Source organism: Phalangium opilio, unplaced genomic scaffold (assembly GCF_054372755.1).
Source record: "Phalangium opilio isolate 3A_F unplaced genomic scaffold, DU_Popi_V2 ptg000041l_1, whole genome shotgun sequence".
In the NCBI taxonomy this organism is placed as follows: Eukaryota; Metazoa; Arthropoda; class Arachnida; order Opiliones; family Phalangiidae; genus Phalangium; species Phalangium opilio.
In genome coordinates, this window is record NW_028324165.1 from 6808387 (window position 1) to 6828456 (window position 20070).

General features: G+C 37.4%; 6 protein-coding genes and 1 non-coding gene across 7 annotated transcripts; 3 read left to right on the plus strand and 4 right to left on the minus strand.

The window, feature by feature from the left end:
- Positions 1-251: 251 nt before the first annotated feature.
- Positions 252-3099, minus strand: mre11 (double strand break repair nuclease mre11). Its single transcript, XM_089835453.1, has 2 exons — positions 2655-3099; positions 252-2262 (listed from the first exon to the last, which is right to left on the minus strand). The coding sequence occupies exons 1-2, from the start codon at positions 2767-2769 to the stop codon at positions 371-373; spliced, it is 2007 nt and encodes a 668-aa protein (XP_089691579.1). The 5' UTR covers positions 2770-3099; the 3' UTR covers positions 252-370.
- A 750-nt stretch (positions 3100-3849) lies between these two features.
- Atg12 (Autophagy-related 12) lies at positions 3850-6652 on the plus strand. The gene is made up of 4 exons (XM_089835457.1): positions 3850-4034; positions 4831-4967; positions 6356-6418; positions 6493-6652. The coding sequence occupies exons 1-4, from the start codon at positions 3872-3874 to the stop codon at positions 6550-6552; spliced, it is 423 nt and encodes a 140-aa protein (XP_089691583.1). The 5' UTR covers positions 3850-3871; the 3' UTR covers positions 6553-6652.
- A 17-nt stretch (positions 6653-6669) lies between these two features.
- On the minus strand, positions 6670-11710 carry LOC149679660 (cilia- and flagella-associated protein 52). The gene is made up of 10 exons (XM_089835693.1): positions 11550-11710; positions 11276-11478; positions 11059-11198; positions 10665-10893; positions 10274-10599; positions 9230-9400; positions 8971-9160; positions 8516-8531; positions 8087-8439; positions 6670-7035 (listed from the first exon to the last, which is right to left on the minus strand). Exons 1-10 carry the CDS (start codon positions 11602-11604, stop codon positions 6670-6672), a joined length of 2049 nt encoding a protein of 682 aa, XP_089691819.1. The 5' UTR covers positions 11605-11710.
- Positions 11711-11748: 38 nt separating this feature from the next.
- On the plus strand, positions 11749-14332 carry Suv3 (Suv3 RNA helicase). The gene has a single exon (XM_089835456.1). It carries the CDS (start codon positions 11898-11900, stop codon positions 14262-14264), a length of 2367 nt encoding a protein of 788 aa, XP_089691582.1. The 5' UTR covers positions 11749-11897; the 3' UTR covers positions 14265-14332.
- A 797-nt stretch (positions 14333-15129) lies between these two features.
- Positions 15130-16159, minus strand: Det (baculoviral IAP repeat containing deterin). Its single transcript, XM_089835545.1, has 3 exons — positions 15712-16159; positions 15419-15649; positions 15130-15351 (listed from the first exon to the last, which is right to left on the minus strand). Exons 1-3 carry the CDS (start codon positions 15847-15849, stop codon positions 15259-15261), a joined length of 462 nt encoding a protein of 153 aa, XP_089691671.1. The 5' UTR covers positions 15850-16159; the 3' UTR covers positions 15130-15258.
- A 400-nt stretch (positions 16160-16559) lies between these two features.
- On the minus strand, positions 16560-16775 carry LOC149679663 (small nucleolar RNA U3). The gene has a single exon (XR_016365974.1). It is a non-coding gene; the product is annotated as a small nucleolar RNA U3 (small nucleolar RNA).
- Positions 16776-17034: 259 nt separating this feature from the next.
- On the plus strand, positions 17035-20011 carry LOC149679664 (FERRY endosomal RAB5 effector complex subunit 3). Its single transcript, XM_089835516.1, has 5 exons — positions 17035-17260; positions 17333-17864; positions 17934-18116; positions 19171-19651; positions 19711-20011. Exons 1-5 carry the CDS (start codon positions 17116-17118, stop codon positions 19924-19926), a joined length of 1557 nt encoding a protein of 518 aa, XP_089691642.1. The 5' UTR covers positions 17035-17115; the 3' UTR covers positions 19927-20011.
- Positions 20012-20070: the final 59 nt, after the last annotated feature.

Genomic DNA, 20070 nt, shown 5'->3' on the forward strand with positions numbered 1-20070 from the left:
TCAGCTTAAGCCATACAATTTAGACCCCCAATATTGACGTCACGTTCCCGTACCTCCTCCCCTCTCAAGTACCACTCTATCCTATAATGTGAAAACAAATTTCCTGACGTCCATTCTTTATCCATGGTACCTACCGTAGTTGGGTCCTCCTACCACGTTTTTGAATATCCTGTATTTGAAAAATGACATCCATGATCCAAACAGAAGTCAGACTAAAGAAAGTTTATGTTCTATTTGAGACGAAAGAATAATACATTTATAAAAATGTTTATTTTATAAAATGAAACAACTTGGTTACATTAAAAGGTAAGGAAAACACATTATTTTTTTTTTTTTATTACAATAGGAACTTGTGCAAATATTTTAACACTTAAAATTCATCATCGGAATCGGTAAAGTATGTAACGTTCTTTTTAGCGCTTCGGGCACTGGATCTACTCCCGCTTGATTTACGACTAGTATAGATATCATCGTCGTCGTCATCATCATACTTTTTAGCCGCCCTCCCGCGGGGTTTTCTTTGAACGACAGTATCGAGTGTTCCTTGTCTCGATGTTGAAGCCCCACCTCGTCCTCGACCTCTTCCCCTTCCACGTTTGGCACCTGTTTCATTCCCATTTGTTTCATCAGCCTTCTTCCTTCCTCTTGTGGCAGTAGCCGCTCCTCCTCTACGTGTTCTAGGGGTTGATGGCATATTCATCTCGTCATCGGAGATTTCTATACAATTATCATTTTTAGGCGTTGTTTTTGGCGCATTTTCCAACGATTTTTTGGTTTCATCGATCTCTTCCTTTATATTCTTCTGTCGTTGTTCTCTGTACGCCAAAATTTCTTTATCAACTTTCTCAACTTCAAGGATGTCATCCTCTATCGTGTTCAAATGATTTTTAACTTTTTCAATTTGATGGACGACTAGATTTTTTATCGCGTCATTATCGCCGGTATCGACGTATTTTTCAACAGCCAAACGTATCCCAGTTTCAGTGATTAAAGATAATTGTAAGCTTCCTTGAGCCTGGGAAAAATATTGGCTAACTATGTCTTCGACTCGTGTAGTGTCTTCACGAGTTCTTTCAACCAATTTTTGGAAATCTTCTTCGTCGAAATCGTCTCCTTGTTCTCCTTTGTTACTTTTGCTCCTCGGAAGATTGGTCCATAAGAACATTTCTTTAGGGTTTGCAATCTTTTCCATGAACATTTGTCCGAATCGTTGTAGATTAAAGGATTTCATCTGTTCTTTGTACTCTCCTGGCAATCTTAAGCGAATAATTGGCTTATCAGGGATTTTATCATTGCCGATTCGTTCTATAGCGGCATTCTCCAAAATCTGATCTACTTTTTCGCTTAAGTAAGATCTGATTTTCTTTTCGTTTTTTTCATCGTTAGCGTCATCGAAATCTAAGCCATCAAATGATATGTTCTCCAAATAAAACTGTCGCACGGATTTCAGAGGTAGTTTGGTCATTTTAAAATTTCTTTTGTGAACTTGTAATAGGCCAACGTGTTTTTTGACAGCTTCTCCGGGAGCTAATTGAGTTGCGATTGAACTTCCAGGTTGGGTTATGTAAAATCCTTCGTGTCCGCTACTTTGTTCCCATTCAGGATCAATTCTACACTCGTGTTCGTGTCCCCATAAGATTAAATCCATGTAATCATCGATGAAATAGCTCGGAACGTGATCTTTAAGGCTGCGAATGACTCTATTCTGATGTATTACGAAAAGATTAAACCATTCATCCTGCCCTTCTTTCGGTCTAAGGGTGGTCACTTTTCCAGCGCGAAAAAGACGATGAAGTCTTTCACCACGAACGGATCCCAGTCCATAGAGTGCCAGTTTTGAACGCCCCTTTTGTAACAGCAGCGGAGATATCTCAATTTTATCCAAGTTGATAACTTTACCGAAGTAGTTAACTAAACCGGTAACGCTGAAAAGATCTAAACTAGATAGATTCCCCTTTCCAGCTGGATCATCGTGATTTCCATGGATAGAGAATATTGGAATAGCTACGTTTATATTTGGATCTTCGTAATTGACGTGTGGATAAGAATTGAATTTGAAGTTTTCCGATTGATCGCTTAGAATCTCTATTTGGACCGGTTTATCGCCTAAACAATATTTTCTTATTAATTTCATACAATCGTGAATGCATTTTCTCGAAGGACGATTATCGTGGAATAAATCTCCACCGAGCAATATGAAGTCTACGTTGTGTTCCTTCGCTAATGATAAAATTTCTTCAAATGTGTTCATGGAATCATTTCCTGCATTGCATAATAAGTCAATCATTAAACCCTGCATTAGAAATTAGTTGAAAAATTTAGGTGGAATTCATAAACGTTGGACGCAACGCAATAGAGTGCTGTCAGTTGTGACGTCAGATCCAAGGTTAAACGTCATGAGTCTGCCTTTAGCAATAGGCGGCCATGACAGTTACCGTTTTTTCTTTATGGGAAAACGGCATGGGTGACGTCACACCGGCGCTTCTGACAGCACACTATTTAGTACAGGCAAAGGCAGGGCGTCGTGCGAAAAGTCCTAGACTGTCTTTTGCGCACGACGCCCTGCCTTTGCCTGTACTAAATTGCGTTGCGTCCGACGTTTATGAATTCCACCTAAATTTTTTAAAGGTTTCGTTAAAAACTATAAAACTAACCTCTAATAGGATCTTTTTCGGCAAATCCCAAATGGTTGTCAGTAGCAACCAAAATATTGATTATGTCTTCATCTTGTACATTTTGACTATCTTCGATGTTCTCACCACTCGCCATTTTAAGAAATTTGCGGGAAATGAAATTTAATCTGTTTTAAACGTATCTGAGAAGTTAAAGTTTGTAGGCTTGTCGTGGAAACAATTACAATCAGCGTAAGAAAAATGCCTGAATCAACAAACACATTTTTGGCGGGAAATCTCGTTCCAAATGGCTGTCATTTACCGTTTACCAGCCTAGACATGACCTAGCTAATTTTCATCATGTTAAAACCGGAACTAGGCTTAACGGTTACGGTATACTGTAAAACCACAGCCGACTCGATCACGCTTTGGCTTCAATTGGCCTCAAAACGCGTATCACACAAAAATCAAAGGAGTCAGTTTTTAACATAGTCGTCTATGGGAGGAACACCGTTTTTTGGCCCTAATTCTGAAGATATTGACTTAAATCTCTTGAAATTATAACGAGATGTGTATAATAAGGTTTTTAATTTTTATGCAAAGTTTGAAAAGTTTCTCTTTCATAGTTTTTTGTAAAAAAAATTAAAACGGAAAGTAGCCATAACTAAAGGGCTTAGTCTTCAAACTGTTTAAAATGTGTCTTCTTCGGTTTCACTAGTTCAAATCTCTGCAAAGTTTTAAAACGAATAGTTACTTTTCCTAAATTCCGTAAATTCCCTAAGTTACTAAGTAGGTTGGGATTATGCACAAACAAAATTTAAATGAATTTTTAGGAAAATAACTATTTGTTTTAAAACTTTGAAACTTTGCACGATAATTTTGAACCCTTCAATTATGCCTCTCACTATAATTTCAAGAGATTCGAAACTGAAGAAAACACATTTAAACCGTTTGAAGACTATAGGCCCTTTAATTATGGCTAATTTTCGTTCTAAATTTTTTATAAAAAAAAACTACAGGAGAGAAACTTTTGAAATTTTCCACAAAAATAAATAACATTAGTTTGCGCATCGCATTTAAATTTCAAGAGATTTTAACCAGTATTTACAAAATTATGGCCAAATTCCCGATAAGCGCTTTTATATAGAAAGGGCATATACCTTTGCATATACATATAGTGCGTGATGCCAAAGCGTGATAGAGTGGGTCGTGTCCCTAGTCAGTTGTCAATTTGTCATTCAAGAATTAAGAATTTCAAGATGGCTGATATTGAAGCTGCGGAGGTTGTCGAGGGTAACGATGTTGAAACTAATTTACCGGAAAATAATGATGATTTAGCATCAAATGCTAGTGCAAGTGAAAATTCCAAACCTAATGATGTACCGTTAAAAGAAAAATCGAATGAAGATAAGAATTCAAAGAGTAAGTCGTCTTAAAAAGAAACAATTCTGTCACCAGCTTAACCAAGGCCTATATTTTCATCCCTAGTTGATTTTTTATGAACTTATCAATGATAGAAGGATTTGGCGGTATTTTTAAATCCATTTTATCGCGTCTTGTATCTTTGCGTTTGTACATAAGGACCGTCGGGGTACATATCATTTTGATTTAGAAATATTTTAGGGAAAGTATCATACACAACTTAATTTTTATTATGGAATATGGATAAGTCTAGTTAGAGTAAACTTTAGGCAAAAGAAGCCAAATGGTAGCTGCATTTAGTGCTTTTGACTACCATAAAGGAAAAGTTCTACTAACATAACATCATAAGTTTATGATAACATTATACCTTAAAAGAGCGGCCTTTTTCAAAATGTTAAAGGAAAATTATTAAAAAAAAAAATAAATGATCTCTTATTACAAAATCATTAGCATTTAATTAGTCTTAAAAACGAGGACTACTGCGCCGCCATTGCTTTAGTGGCGTCTGCTAAATCGAACCTCTTACTCCTACGATATTGGTTGAATTCTCACAGGCTGAGAGAGGTAGGGGTAACAGGTTCTGGATAGCAGACGCCACTAAAGCAATGGCGGCGCTGTAGTCCTCGTTTTAAGACTAATTAATTGCTAATTATGTTGAAATGAGAGATCATTTATTTTTTTAATCTTTTTTCCTTTTATGTTTAGAAAAAGGGCGTTCTATTAAGGCATGATGTTATGTAACCTGAACTTTTCCTTTAATAGCGCATAATCACAATTACCCGTTATATTTGCGCAGTAAACGTGTTATTGAAACCAACTGGCGATGCTCCAATTATTGCAAAGAGAAAATGGGCAGTATCACCCAATCAAAATGTAGCTTGGATTATCAGGTTTATCAGGCAGTATCTTAAACTCGATCCTTCGGAATCTGTAGTAAATATTATGACATACATCATAAGTTCATAAGATATGTTCCATAAGTTTGTCACTGGTTACAAAACTGGAGCTTGTCATGAAGTGACGTAGGTCATAGATTCGAGGTAAAGCGACGCCTGGTAAGGCGTTGTTAAAGGCTTAGTAATGCAGACTAAATAGGAAGATGGACTTCATCTTCAAAACCTAGTGTAGTCAATTCTCGCTAGCATTACGAAGTATAGGATAGCATAAGTTTATAAGATATATTCCATAAGTATGAAACCACCTATACAGCTATATCAGTTGTGGCGGGGGGAGGGGGAGTTACACTTGGGCCTGCCAATAAATATAGCCGGTTAGAACCCTCCCTCCCTCCGTGCGGGCCGCACAATCAGTGGCGTCGCCAGGGGTTTTTTGGAGGCGCTTGAGCCCCCTGAAAATTCTCCGAAGCGCCTCCTAAAATTTCTTTAAAGCGCCCCCATATATTTACTGAAAGCCTCTCCTAATTATTCAGTTGGGGTGAATTGAAGTTTTTACTATATGAAAGTGAAATACACACAGAAACACTATTTCATATTTATATCATCTAGAGCGTATTTATACAGTCGTAACAGTCTATTTTCTTGATTTTTTTCTGTAGCATAGCTACCCTACACTGTCCCAAGCACTGAGGGCAACATCTACCCCCTTTCGCCTCAATCGCGTGCCTTCCGAAGCAAGGTCTAAAAAATAACTTCGCCCCGTCCTCTAGCCACTAACTACCGAGGATATCCGAATCGAATAATTGAAATTTTCCCATTAACTGACCCCCTCAATTAAGCACGCCCACTCGAGTTTAGTCTAGTCCTGATATAGTCAATGTCAAGTTATATTCAAACATTTTAACAGTAATCAAATTAATTTGTGTGATGCAAAAGCTTTTTTGATAAAACATGCGTTCAGTCCTTAATTACTTTTCCTTATTTTATTACTCTAATATTCGTCTTATAGACAAGAGGGTGTCGTGATAAACGTGATGTGTTTTGAAAAATTGGTAACACAGTGCTTTAGGTAGGGCTTAAGCCCTCCCAAAATCGAGACCCTGGCGACGCCACTGCGCACAATAAGGCGGAGACTGGCGAAACCCCGCCTCAAAAGCTCTCCTTCCCCCTCCCCCCCCCCCTCTGAATTGAAATAGCTCTATATACGACAAGCAAAAATTGACTACACTCAGACTCAGTTAATTTTGCTGTCCATCTTCCTATTTAGTCTGCATTACTAAGCCTTTGACAACGCACACCCACCAGGCGTCACTACATGACAAGCTCCAGTTTGTAACCAATGACAAACTTATGGCCAACATATCTTATGAACAAGCTTAATAATAATGATAAGACATATTTACCTATTAAACCTATACTATTCAGTTTCTCTACATAAATCAGGCTTTTTGTCCATCCCCTGATCAAACTATGGACAACCTCTATGAGGTAAATGAATGAACACTTTTATCATGATCACATTTTTATTTAACACAAGTGATATAATTTACATCATTTTTCAGTGCTTTGGCTCTGACAGAAGATTAGTTTTTCATTACGCTAGATCACAAGCGTGGGGCTAAAACAATTACTTTAACTATGATTAAATGTATATTAATGTAAATAATTCTTGCAGATTCACACATACACACTAATTTGTTTAATAAAAGTTTAAAACACGTGTTTAATTTTAATTAGTTTTAAGGAATTTTCCATCTTATAAGGCTTCCGTCTTTTCCAACACTAACTATCGTTTGATGGTCAGGTGCTACTTTAAGTTTAGTAATGGCGGCACCGTGTCCTTTCCCTATAAATTCCAATGTCCCTTTATGGTAAAGCCAAACTCTTAAGACACCGTCGCTACTTCCGGTAACGATACGATCACCGTGGCTTAATAAATCTAGGGTTTGAATTGATTCCGTTCGAGCTCCGGCTTTTACTGATCGTATAAGTTCGCCGTTATGAACTTCCCAATATGAAAGATTATTATCAGAACCACCCGTTAGTAACTGACACTCTTCTAAGCCGTAGCATACTGTTTTGAAGATGGTACTCGCAAAGACAACCTGTAATGAAGTATTTAGTATAAAAAAATTCCAAATACAAGAAAAACTATGAACACTTTCAGATTGGACGCGAGTAAGTTGTAAGTCTATATGTGTCTAGTTTGGACGTAAGTTGTAAGTCTGTAATCGTCTAGTTTGGACGTAAGTTGTAAGTCTGTAATCGTCTAGTTTGGGTGTACATTACACGTCTGTGTCTAGTTTGGACGAACATTACACTTCAATGCGTAGTTTGGACGTACATTACACTTCAATGTGTAGTTTAGACGTACATTACTCTTCAATTTGTAGTTTGGACGTACATTACACTTCAATGTGTAGTTTGGACGTACATTACACTTCAATGTGTAGTTTAGACGTACATTACTCTTCAATGTGTAGTTTGGACGTAAACTACACTTCAATATGTAGTTTGGATGTAAGTTATACCAGAAGCCGATTAGGAATCCGCTTTTGATTATACATCTAGTTCGGACCTAAGTTCTACGTCTATCTGTCTAGTTTGGACTTAAGTTCTACGTCTATGTGACAGTAGTTTGGATGTAAGTTATATGTCTATATGCGCGGATGTAATTTACGCGTTTAGTTTGGATCTAAAGCCATGTTCACCCTTAACACTTTGAAACCGTTCTCAAGTTCTCAACCGTTTTGGGAAAGTCGAATCTTTTTTAAAAATAATAATTGTATTTTCCCATGAAAGATTTCTATGGTTAACATCTAAATTTTACACTTCAACGTTTCAAAACCTGCTGAAAACGGTTTCAAAATGTCAAGTGTGAACGTGGCTTTAATTATTCGTCTAATTTGGACGTAAGTTATACGTCTATATGCGACTAGTTTGGACATCTCGGAATTATCCTATCTTATTGGGATTCGCGCGTATAGCGTCTGTTTTTCAAGACCAACATTCAAAATATAAATTTTGTTGCAAGCAGCGTGAGCATTCGAAGTCTACTGTAGTGCGTCATAAGTCTATCGAATGAAGACACGTTCAGTGTGCGCTTATCCTTAGGAAAAATATGTTAAAAATTTTAAGGTAGAACTTAAACTCAACCTGTTTTCTGGCGAAACGTTTCAAGTCCCAAATGATACAAGTTCCATCTACACTAGCAGAAACGCACTCTTCGTCGCTGGAATGCATTCTAATACAGCAAACGGGACCCTTATGTTCCTTCATATTAGCGATTAGATCTTGTTTTACGTTACTGGCTTTCCAAATTCTTATTTGACCATCTCCTCCACCACTAACAATCCAATTTGAATCGCTCGTTCCAACTATAGCAGTCACTCCTTCATTAGAAATATCTTCCCCTTTGGCAGATTTTGTGCCACGGTGACTGTCGTAAATGCAATAAAGAAGTTTACGCGATTCAGGAGCAAAAACTCTAATCTTTCCATCACTCCAACCTAATTTCAACGATTAATCTTTAGAAAATATATCAAAAGTATATAGATGTAAAAACAAAAAGTACACTTCATTAACAATTCCCTGCCTTTGGCTGTAGGACGAAATGTTAACTGAGAAGCTTAGCAAACTACCCTTCCCCTCAACCCCCTACACAAACTAACTAATCAGGAAGAGCTTCTTGACGTCAAGGTTTATAGAAAGTAGTACATGATGCTGGCGATCCATCAATAAATTTATTTTTAGTACTAGAGCCTATTCATGGCCCTGTGCCCTCCACAGTTGGGAAGGTAAAGGACGCAGAGGGGGTCGACACTATTCTGGGATCAAAGAGGGCTTAACTTCGCGAGCAAGATTAAGGTAAGGGACACAGAGGGGGTCGACACTATTCTGGGATCAAAGAGGGCTTAACTTCGCGAGCAAGATTAAGGTAAGGGACACAGAGGGGGTCGACACTATTCTGGGATCAAAGAGGGCGTGACTTCGCGAGCAAGTTTCAACGAAGTGTACTTTTTGATTTTATATCTATATACTTTTGAAAATTTTGATTTAAACGAACCCGAAACGATGCTACGTCCATTCGTCATGCAATGAACTGACGTACAAAGGGCCCTAGAAACCGAAATTTTCCCAATATCTACAATTTTATCATCATTTATTGGATCAACTCCCCAAATATGAATTTCTTCCATCGAGGATGTAACGAAGATTTTGGATGACGAACTTTATTTAAATTGATAGTGAAATTTAGTCTTAAATATTTAATTTGAAAGTTAATTGAAGGTTATATACCTTGGGAATGAAATATCAGTTATGAAATTCTTATGAGACGTCATTAACGTTTTAATATCAAAGGTATTATAGTTAATTTTGGATATGTCGCCATTGTCAGTACCAACGTAAATTTGACTTGATGGTTTATGAAATATGATTGAAGTTATGGCTCCGTTTAGTTTAATTTCCCTTAGGAAAAATTGGAAAAGCATGTGATTTGAGCAACATTGGCTCCTCCCCCTCTACTCAAAATGGCGGAGAATAAAGAATGCGCGTGAGGAAATTTGTTTACTAGGGAGAAGGTATCAATTCGCCACATTTCCAGCTTTATCTCCAGTCCAAACGTATAGTAGGTCCGGAGTTAATCCCCGCCTCTAAATTACAACCAGCATCTCATTGGTTTCTGTAAAACTCACGTCAGCGCGACGCGAGTGACGAATATTACGTATTTTCCGACCGAGGAGAGGCAGCGAAATTACGTCCCCCCTTGTATTTTGAAATGGGGACTGGGACTATGGCGCGCGAATACTTAGGCAACTTATACCTTCTCCCTAGAAAATTAGATATCCCTTCTTTATGTAACGTAGGCTTGTGCGTGCTGAAAACCGACGAAAGGAATACTCATTTTCTTTATACTGAAAATGAGAATTTCTTTCGTCTCTTGTCAGCACACGCAAAGCTACGTTATAGGTTACCGCTAAGCCGCTCGAACATAGAGCTCTAGGTTTATGCTTGCTGACAACCAAACTGGAACAGAGTACGCCGTCGGAGATAGGGAGTTGCCTATCTATAGCGTAAAACAAATTTCGTCACGCCCATTCTTTATAAATAGTGGAAGCCTATTGTGGGAAGTGTGTTAAGAATGGCTCCTCCCCTTCCCCTCAAAATGGCGGAGAACTTTACAAAGTGGAAGGGTATTGAGGGAAGGCGCAAAATTTCCTTAGCAGGTGAGCTACGAGCCATTCAATGCGACTTAAGAATGGCTCATCCCGTTTCCCCTTAGGCCTAAAAGGCTGGAGATCTTTGCAAAGTGAAAGGCTTACACTAAAATCAGTCAATTACTTTTTCTCTGTCAGTTTAATGTCAGTCACAATTTTATTCTTTTTAACTTTGTCCAATTTTTGAGTTAGTATCTGTTCTGTCAAGTAGAGCATCCCTTTCCCAGTCCCTACAATAATTTCGTTGTCTTTTGGTGTTAGACAAAGGGCAGTCACTCCACTGCTATAATAACCATTGGTTACTCGAACTCGCGGGCCAATATATTTTGTTAAATCGCAAACGTAGATGGGTACCCATCCTGGTGTTTTATGTTTGGCTAGATCGAGTCTGATTTTTAAAATATCTCCCGTAGTTGTACCACAGTATCCGTACAAATCGTCTTTGTCAATCTATAAATGATCTAATTAGCTTGTAAAATTAATTTGTGGTGGTAATTAAGTTTAATTAATTTAACTTGTAAGAAACGTATGTCTCTTTTGAGATGGCCGGTTGAGACACAATCGCTCGTTAATTGGCGATTGTCTTCGTTTAAAAGCCATACTCTTATTGTTCTTTCACCAGCTGATACAAACATATTCGGAGTAACATTAGCCGAGGCTAACGTATGTGCTGTTCCTTCTATGCCTTGTGAAGCTTGGCAGCCGCATAAAACTTCTTTGAGTTCTAGGCTCCAAACTAATACGCTGATTAGACATTTTTTAGAATTAATTATTTCCAGTTTATTTCAGTTTCAGTATAAAAAACACATGAACCACTTAAGCCTTGGCGGAGCTGCCTAGACCAAAGCAAGTCGTCTGCTTGTCTTTCTGCTCGTACCAAATTGCTTTGGTGTTGGATTCATATATTACCTTTTTTCAAATTCGTCACCTCCAAGAGAAATTAAATATTTGTCATTTGATGTAAAAGCTACAGATTCTACAAGAGCTTTATGCAAATCGTGACTTCCAATTAAATTTTCCGTGGCGTACTCCCATACCATGACATTTGTCTATCCGAAGCAAATCAGGGGTAGTTTCTTTTAAGCCTAATTTTACATTGTGTATATAAAAGTTTGTATTACCGCACCTTAAATCCCATATACGTTTTTTGGCCTGTAGCAATATATTTGCCATCATTAGAAATATGCATACACGAGATTTCGTCTCTGTGATTATGCAAAAGACTGCATTTATCATCATCAGTAATGTTTTTGATGGCAAGGGTTCGCCCAAAGCTAAATAAGTAGTTTCCCTTTTCTTCGTGAATTCGTAAGCCATTTCGAATTTTTCCTAAAGTTTTAAAGATTTTTATAAACTGAATAATTTAATAACTATTATTAAAGTATTCAGTAATATATTACCATTAAACGCTACAACAGTACAGGGAACGATTTCGGTGCTAAGCCTACTTGTCATTTTCAAATTTGGTAACAAACAAATAGGTTGTCATGGAAACTGGTCAGCTGATAAAGCTTTTATTGGCTGAATTTTCGGGTCGTCTGCTACTAGTTTTAGTTCTCAATTCTCATAATCACATGTGCTTACTCTATGAAGTTTTTCCGTGGTTATATAAGTGATCCATAAATAACTTTAGGGTGTAAATTACGTAATAAAGTTTAAACACAATTACCCAAAGTTGTAAGATGCCTTGTTTTTAAGTGTTTTTAATTTGTTAAGTATAAAAATAAGAGCCAGAAAATAGTTTTAACATGTCTCGTCTAAGCCTTGGCTTATCTTCAACCAGAAGATTGGCCTCCGTAGGAAAATGGACTAGTTCTATGTATTCCGCCGGAAGTTATGCAAAGAGCGAAGTTGGAGCAATTACATCGGGTGTTTTAACAATAGATCGATGTACTTTCAACCCTAGACGTTTTAAAAACTCCAAAGATGATGGTAAGAACTTTAAGAACTTGATAATGCCTGTACCCGTCCGAGCAACTTCAAACCCTGATGATATTAACGTCGGAGAAGAAATGTCGGGAAAATTAGAAAAAGATGATATATTGAAGCTTCTAAATCAGTTTTCCAAAAGACCACCTATTAAAATGTTAAGTGAAGAAAATGGTTTGGATACTAAATTATTTCACCAGGCATTCGTTAGCTTCCGAAACTTTTGCATCAAAGCTGAAGCCCTACCCGTAGATCTTCACATTACATTTAGCGATTTGTTACAAGGAGCTGGACATATAGACGATCTGTTCCCTTTCTTTTTACACCACGCTCGTCAAGTATTTCCTCACCTTGATTGCATGGAGGAGCTACAGAAGATAAGTGATTCTAGATCACCGGCAACTTGGTACCCTGAAGCTCGAGCGATTAATAGAAAGATAATATTTCACGCGGGCCCTACAAACAGCGGTAAAACCTACCACGCTTTAGAACGATACACGAGTGCCAAAACTGGAATCTATTGTGGGCCATTAAAACTTTTAGCTGCGGAAGTTTACGCAAAAACGAATGATAAAGGAACTCAATGTGATTTAATAACAGGAGAAGAACAAAAATACGCCAAAGAAGATGGTACCTCATCCAATCACGTAGCCTGTACGGTTGAAATGACGTCTGTTACAACGCCTTACGAAGTCGCGGTTATTGATGAGATACAAATGTTGCGTGACGTTGGACGTGGTTGGGCTTGGACTAGAGCTTTGTTAGGTGTTGCGGCGCAAGAAGTTCATGTATGTGGAGAGGAAGCCGCGGTAGATTTGGTCAAGGAGTTGTTGACAGCAGTAGGAGAGGAAGTTGAAGTTAGACGTTATAAAAGATTAACTGAATTAACTATTGAAGATACCGCTGTGGGATCATTGGATAACATTCAACCTGGAGATTGCATTGTATGCTTTAACAAGAATGATATCTACAGCATTAGTTTGCAAATCGAGAGACGCGGGGTAGAATGTGCCGTTATATACGGTGGTTTACCGCCTGGAACAAAAATTGCGCAAGCTCAGAAGTTTAATGATCCAGCCCATCCGTGCAAAGTATTGGTTGCAACTGATGCAATAGGAATGGGGCTTAATTTGAGCATTAGACGTATCATCTTTTATTCTATGGTCAAACCGAGTATCAACGAAAAAGGAGAGAAAGAAATGGACACCATACCAACCTTCCAAGCTTTACAAATTGCGGGTAGAGCCGGGCGATACGGGACGCAGTTCGATAAAGGATTTGTAACAACATTTAGAAACGAAGATCTTCCAGTTTTGAAAAAGATTTTATCGAGAACGGTAGAACCAATCGAGGCGGCTGGTTTACATCCAACTGCCGATCAAATCGAACTATTCGCGTATCATCTCCCTCAAGCTACATTATCAAATTTAGTTGATATATTTGTTAGTATATGTCGTATGGATAACGCTCGATATTTTATGTGTAATATCGAGGACTTTAAATTTATCGCGGATATGATTCAACACGTCCCATTACCTCTTAGAGCGCGATACGTTTTTTGCTGCGCTCCGATCAATCGTAAAGTCCCCTTTGTTTGCTCGATGTTTTTACGTATGGCCAGGCAATATAGTAAAAATGAAGCGATAACTTTTGATTGGTTATGTAAAAATATCGGTTGGCCCATTTCGGCACCCAAAACGATCGTAGATTTGGTTAATTTAGAAGCTGTATTTGACGTCTTAGATCTTTACTTATGGCTTAGTTACAGGTTCATTGATTTATTCCCCCAAGTTGATTTAGTTCGTGAAATGCAACATGAATTAGACGCGATGATTCAATTAGGAGTTTTTAATATAACCAAGTTGTTGAAAAATACAGAGAGTGGGGGGACATCGGCGATGGCTAAAATAGATGACGATGATTTTCTTATGAAACATAAAAGGGTCTCATTTGACGCGAAACGTATTTTTAATGATGGCGGCGGCGAAGAGAGAGTCCATGGTGATAGAGAAGCCAAAGAAGACGATGAAATGGAAGATTTAAGGATGGGTACTTTAGCGAGGCGATTGTTAGATCAGGGTTTGTTAACTCCCAAAATGTTGAAACAATTGAAAAAAGAGTTGAGTGCTGCCGAGGGTGATGGTAGTAGTAAACCATCCGGAAGTGGGAAAAAGAAATGGAAATAGTAAAGCTAATGTAACAAATTGAATTTAAATAAAATCTTAGTAGTTATGTAAAAAGGACTAAAACGAAACTGAATTGTTGTAGATTTTCAAAGTTATAATGAGAGACATAAGAAATATAGCCTTTCGTTTATAAGACACTACCATAAGTTCGTCACTGGTTACTGAGAGCTTGTCATGAACAGTCTGGGAAATAGCACACTTCCTCTGGTCCAAAACCAGTTTATTAATTGCTTGGACTAGTTTTTTAATTCAAGAAGTGGGGGTTACTGGTCCTCAGGACCACTTTATTAATTGCATATCTATAGGAGAACAAAGGCTGGGACCAGTCCGGAGACCAGTTAATTATTTCGGGGACTAGGGGGCTCACTGGTCCCAAGGACTAATTTAAAAAATATCCTCATTTCCCAGACTGGTCATGAAGCATCATGTTCTACTTTCTATAAACCTATGACGTCAAGAAGCGCTCCCTGATTGGTAGAGTAGGGTAGTTTGCTTCTCAGTTAACGTGTCGTCATAACTTCATAAGATATGGTCCACAAGTTTGTCACTGGTTACTGAGAGCTTGTCATGAAGTAATGTAGGTGAAACGTCATAGATTCGAGGTAAAGCCACATACGCCTGGGGAGGCGCTGTCAAAGGCGTAGTAATGCAGGCTAAATATGAAGATGGACTGCAAAATCCACCAAGTGTAGTCAATTCTCGCCAGACGTCGCTTTACCTCGAATCTATTACCTAACTCACTCACACTCACTTCATGACAAGCTCCAGTTTGTAACCAGTGACAAACTTATGGAGGAACATATCTTATGAAATTATGATATAACTAAACCAACCACCTGCGTAATAGTAAAATTATGAGTCATGGTTTTTAATTTTTATTATTATTTTATTATAGAATCCCTACATTCTAATGAAGACGTTGAAAATATAATATAAGAAATGGAGTTAAAATTACAAATAGTCAAATAGAACTATTTACAAAAAGCAATTTAATTTATCTTTTCTTGGTAAAAGATTTTTCGCGTTCTTCGATAAATTTAACTCTACTTCTATTGTGTTCTTCAATCTCACTCTTCAGCTTGAAACGCTGTAATGTTTTAAGTATTTTTATTCTTAAACTGAAAGAGTGTTTGGTTTGGTGTAAAAGAATTTACCTCAAGGGTTATAGTTTGGTGAAGTTTCATATAGAGCCACTCTTCCAAAGTCTGCTCCGATTCTTTCTTTCCCAACTTAAGGAATTCGCATGGCTGTTTTTCATGACTTACATGTTCCTTCCATGGATCATCATCTGGTTCCCAACCATCGAGGGTAATGAAGCATACAAAACATCGCACCAAATCTGGCGAGTTATCCTCGGGGCAGCTGTAGAAACCAGCCTCAGCTAGCTGTAAAATAAGTTTATTTATGTGATTGATATTAAGAACTTAATATTTTCGAATTTAATTACCTTTTCAGGAGTGCAATTACAGTTTTCTGTAAAAGGCCAATCTTTGAAAGAAGCGAGTCTAAGCTTTTGCAGCAAGTAATTTGAAGCTTTTGCGTAATTCTCAACTGAAAAATCGGACGGAAGATAATTGGATGCCATTTTAAATTAATATTACAGTTTTTGAAATTATTTTAGCAAACGAAACCGACAAAACAATGTCTAAACGAATAGTAGACAAGGCCCGAATTTCCCGCGTGTAATTTAACTTCTAACCGTTAGGGCTAAGGGCCGTGGGTGAACGGGCAGAACGGAACGTAGAAGCTGCTGAAATAGTGACGTAATCACGTAACAAAGCGCAGCGTTCCCCGTTCTTTTAGGCCTATCATGTGACCACGCATATCCCAATTCAAAAAGAATGGGTTTTTTTTATAACAGCTTAAGCCATAGACCACTCGAATGGACTCGATCTCGCGCTCAAGCACAAAAGACGCTCGTGCTATATAAAGAGTGGGCTAAAGCCTAGGGGCGCGTAGAGGATATATAGTAGAGGAGTAGACGCAACAGCCTTTACTAATGCACAAGGGAATATCTCTCCAAAATTTTAACATTCATTTCCGGTCCTACGCTTATATAAGCGTGGAGGCTGAGAGAGATATTTAGACAATGGTAACCACGTGTATACCAAGAAACCGAGTGCTGGAAGTAGCTACAAAAATTTGACAACTGAATACAGTCACATAGTACAAATTGGTTTGTGAGAATGAATTTGATCAATCCGAGCAATTCCGATTTGTATTAATATAAGATACGCGTCTATAGTTATAAAGTCTAGCCTAGTCAGTTTTGTTTATTTTCCGATTCATTTAAAAGCCACTCAGCTTCGATCTTTTCCCTCCAACGATTGAACAAGTCAATCGAGGAACGATCATCAATGAAGAAGAGAACTCCGTTATGGAGTTTTCAACTTCCGCTTCCCGCTCAGGAAAAGATCGTGAAGCTCATCCTCGTGGTTGAGTTTGCCTCGAGTTTGGATGAACAAACACGAGAAGATATACTATAGGAATGATCCCTTGAAGTATGATCTTAATCTTACATAGGTTTTGCCAAAATGTTTAAAGACAATCTACCTAGTACGATCTAGCAGCATATAATAGGCTTATTCAATAACTTAACAAAGTAAATTAAATATAATCTTTTAATACATACTGAATTGGTAAAACCTAGTACAACCTATTTTATTGTTAAAAATATGGAGAGGTTTATGATATAGTTAATTATTTAATCGGAAATATACATCTTGAAGGCTGCCTAAAAGAGTACATTTCGTCTGCTAAAATCGCGTACCGGCGGTCCGCGGTTGTCTGTCATTTCCACGTTCCACCAGAAGAAAATAGGGTTCCACCTACAGTTTTTACACTTAATTTAATGATGGTTGACGTTAATTTTGAATTTACTGGTAAAAATAATGTAGTAATTGCTTCGAAAATTAAAATTCCTGTTACGGAGCACCCTAATGAAATAGGATGTAGGATAATTAAACAAAATCGAATACCATTTTATTCAAGGCGAGGTATGTATGTTAAATTTTATTTTGAACTCTTAAGCCTTGGCTAGATGGTAACTCCCCCAAACAAACAAACAGATATTTTACAAGAACTTCAAAAGTTTTGCGACTACGAAACTGAAAAATATTATGACAGCGATGACAGGCTCCAATGTGACATGAATGAAGAGCAACTCATTGATAAATGGAGCGAAATGTTCACTGAAGAATGGGGGGCTTATGCCAAACGTGATCTTACGGAGAATAACGAAGCCCCGTCATTTGCTGACATGTATCATAGCTTAATACATTCACCCGCTTTGGAAACCATGTTAAACTTGGAGAGAACCAGAGCATTGTTTATTGAAGATCTTGTACGTGATCGGGACGACTCATTAGCGCAAATTCAACGCAGACAATCGGAAGAAATGGAGGAAGCGGTTGCTAAAGTCAGCATTAGCGTTACTGATAAAGAAATCAATGATTTGGCAGCCTTACACTTTCAAGAGTCGCAAAAAGTCTCGGAAGACTGGAATAATAAAATAGGCGACCTGAAAAAGATACAAAAGAAAGAATTTCAAGAATGGGTCACCAAAGTTTACGAAGATTATAAAAGTGGTTCATTACAGCTGTAAATTACCCGCCTAAATTTAATTATAATTAGTACAGGGTTTAATTAGTTTTCCTTGAAATTAATTAGATCTAATCCAGTTTATGATCAAACTGATGATTCATTAACAAATGAAGTTGCTTGGGTTCCGCAACAAAAAAAGCTAGAAGAATCTTTTACAATTCATTTAGGTTCGCAATTAAAAGTTACTCATAACTTGAGGCTTTTATCAACAGATGTTTTAGATTTTTGCCGTCATAAATCTGGCTCTGAGTAATCTTATTATTATTATTATTATATAATATTAATATAATTAAAGGAAAGGTTTAGGTAACGTAACACTACACCTTAAAAGAACAGCCCGGCCTTTTTCTGAATATAAAAGGAATTAAATATTAAAAATGAAATAAATGATCTCTTATTACAAAATAATTAGCATTTAATTAGTCTTAAAAACAATCAAGGACTACTAGGCGGCCATTTGTTTAGTGGCGTCTGCTAGCTTGAACCTCATACCCCTATGGGATTGGTTGAATTCTCACAGACTCAGGGCCAGAAATAAGCACTGAATATTGTCCAATGAAGTTTAAAAACATCCCATAATTTTTTTAAAAAAAAAACTAAGGGGGTCACTGAACATTTAAACCAATAAATGTTTCTGAAGTTTTGATAGCTTGACTATGAAAATGCCACACTACTTTTAGCGTGCTCCAGTAATGTCCTTTATATTTCCCCGGGGGGTGGAGAGTCTTTGGACACACGCTTGTCATTGGCCACTTAAAATGGTTAAACCTTTGAAAGTTTTTAATTAATTAAGTGGTCACAGGGTCAGTAGTCCCCCAAGTATTTAATTTTTAAACTGACCCAGCTAATTTTTAAAGTGGACATTTGTCCAGGGCCACCGATTTATTTCTCAGCCTGCACAAGTCCTATTACGAATTTTTTCTTATTTCCTGCCCTGCTCTTACCCCTTACCTTTCTCAGCCTGTGAGAATTCAACCAATCCCATAGGGTGAATAGGTTCGATTTAGCAGACACCACTAAACCCCCACCTCCTCTCTCAGTCTCAGCCTGTGTTACTTCAACCAATCCCGTATAGGTAAGAGGTTCTGGGTAGCAGACGCCACTAAACCAATGGCGGATGGCACAGTGGTCCTTGTTTTTAAGACTAATTAAATGTACTAATTATTTTGTAATAAGACATCATTTATTTTTTAATATTCAATTCCTTTCATATTTAGAAAAAGTCCGTTTTTTAATGTATAACGTTATGTTACCTGAACTTTTCCTAAGTTTAAACCTAATTCAAATTATTATGTCCGTATAGAAATCTAGTTCTCCAACCCCAACGAGTACAAACAGCAATGTCCCTTTATTCCAATTCATTATCGGGTTTAGTTCTATTAGTCGACAATCGTATTAATTCCTACACTGGAATCAAAAGGGAATTCGCTAACATCTGTCTTAAATCGACGGAACTTCATTTTGCCGATTTAGAAGAACAAATGAGTCATATTGAAACATTAGCTAGTCAATCATCGAGAGCCAAGAAACGAGAATCATCCGGAAGAGGAAATAAATCAGCTTCTACGTTCTTAAAACCCGGAGACTTTTATATAACTCGACACTCTAATTTATCCGAAGTTCATGTTGTCTTTCATTTGGTGGCCGATGATACTTTACTTTCATCAGATATTAATTCTCGACATCCCGTTATCTTGGGTTTGAGGCAGATATTGAGGGTTGCCCACGAATGGGATGTATGTGCTCTGTCGTTGCCGTTACTTTTAGCTCAAGAAATGGCAGAGGTGAAGATTTTATCGACTTTTTTTAACAGTTATAATGCTAACTATCTTAATTTGAGCAGGAAATGACCATTCCATGGTGTTTAAAGCGAGCCGAACTTGTATTTAAATGCATCAAAGGATTTATGATTGAAATGGCTTCTTTAACTGGGGAAGACACTAGAACTGTTCAGTTTATCGTTCCTAAAGGAATATCCGAGGATTTCTTTAGTAGTTTATTAACAATGTTGCCTGGTATATTTCGCGTTTCAAATCCTTTAGTTTTAAAATCACGGTGAATGGGTGATGTTAGTTTAAATTATTATTATTATGTGTAAATTCATGTTGAAAATAAAATATAATCTCAATTTGTAATTTATTGAATTTTGTGGAGTGATTTATTATTTCCAAAAAAAAAATCAGAATAATTTTCCGACAAACTT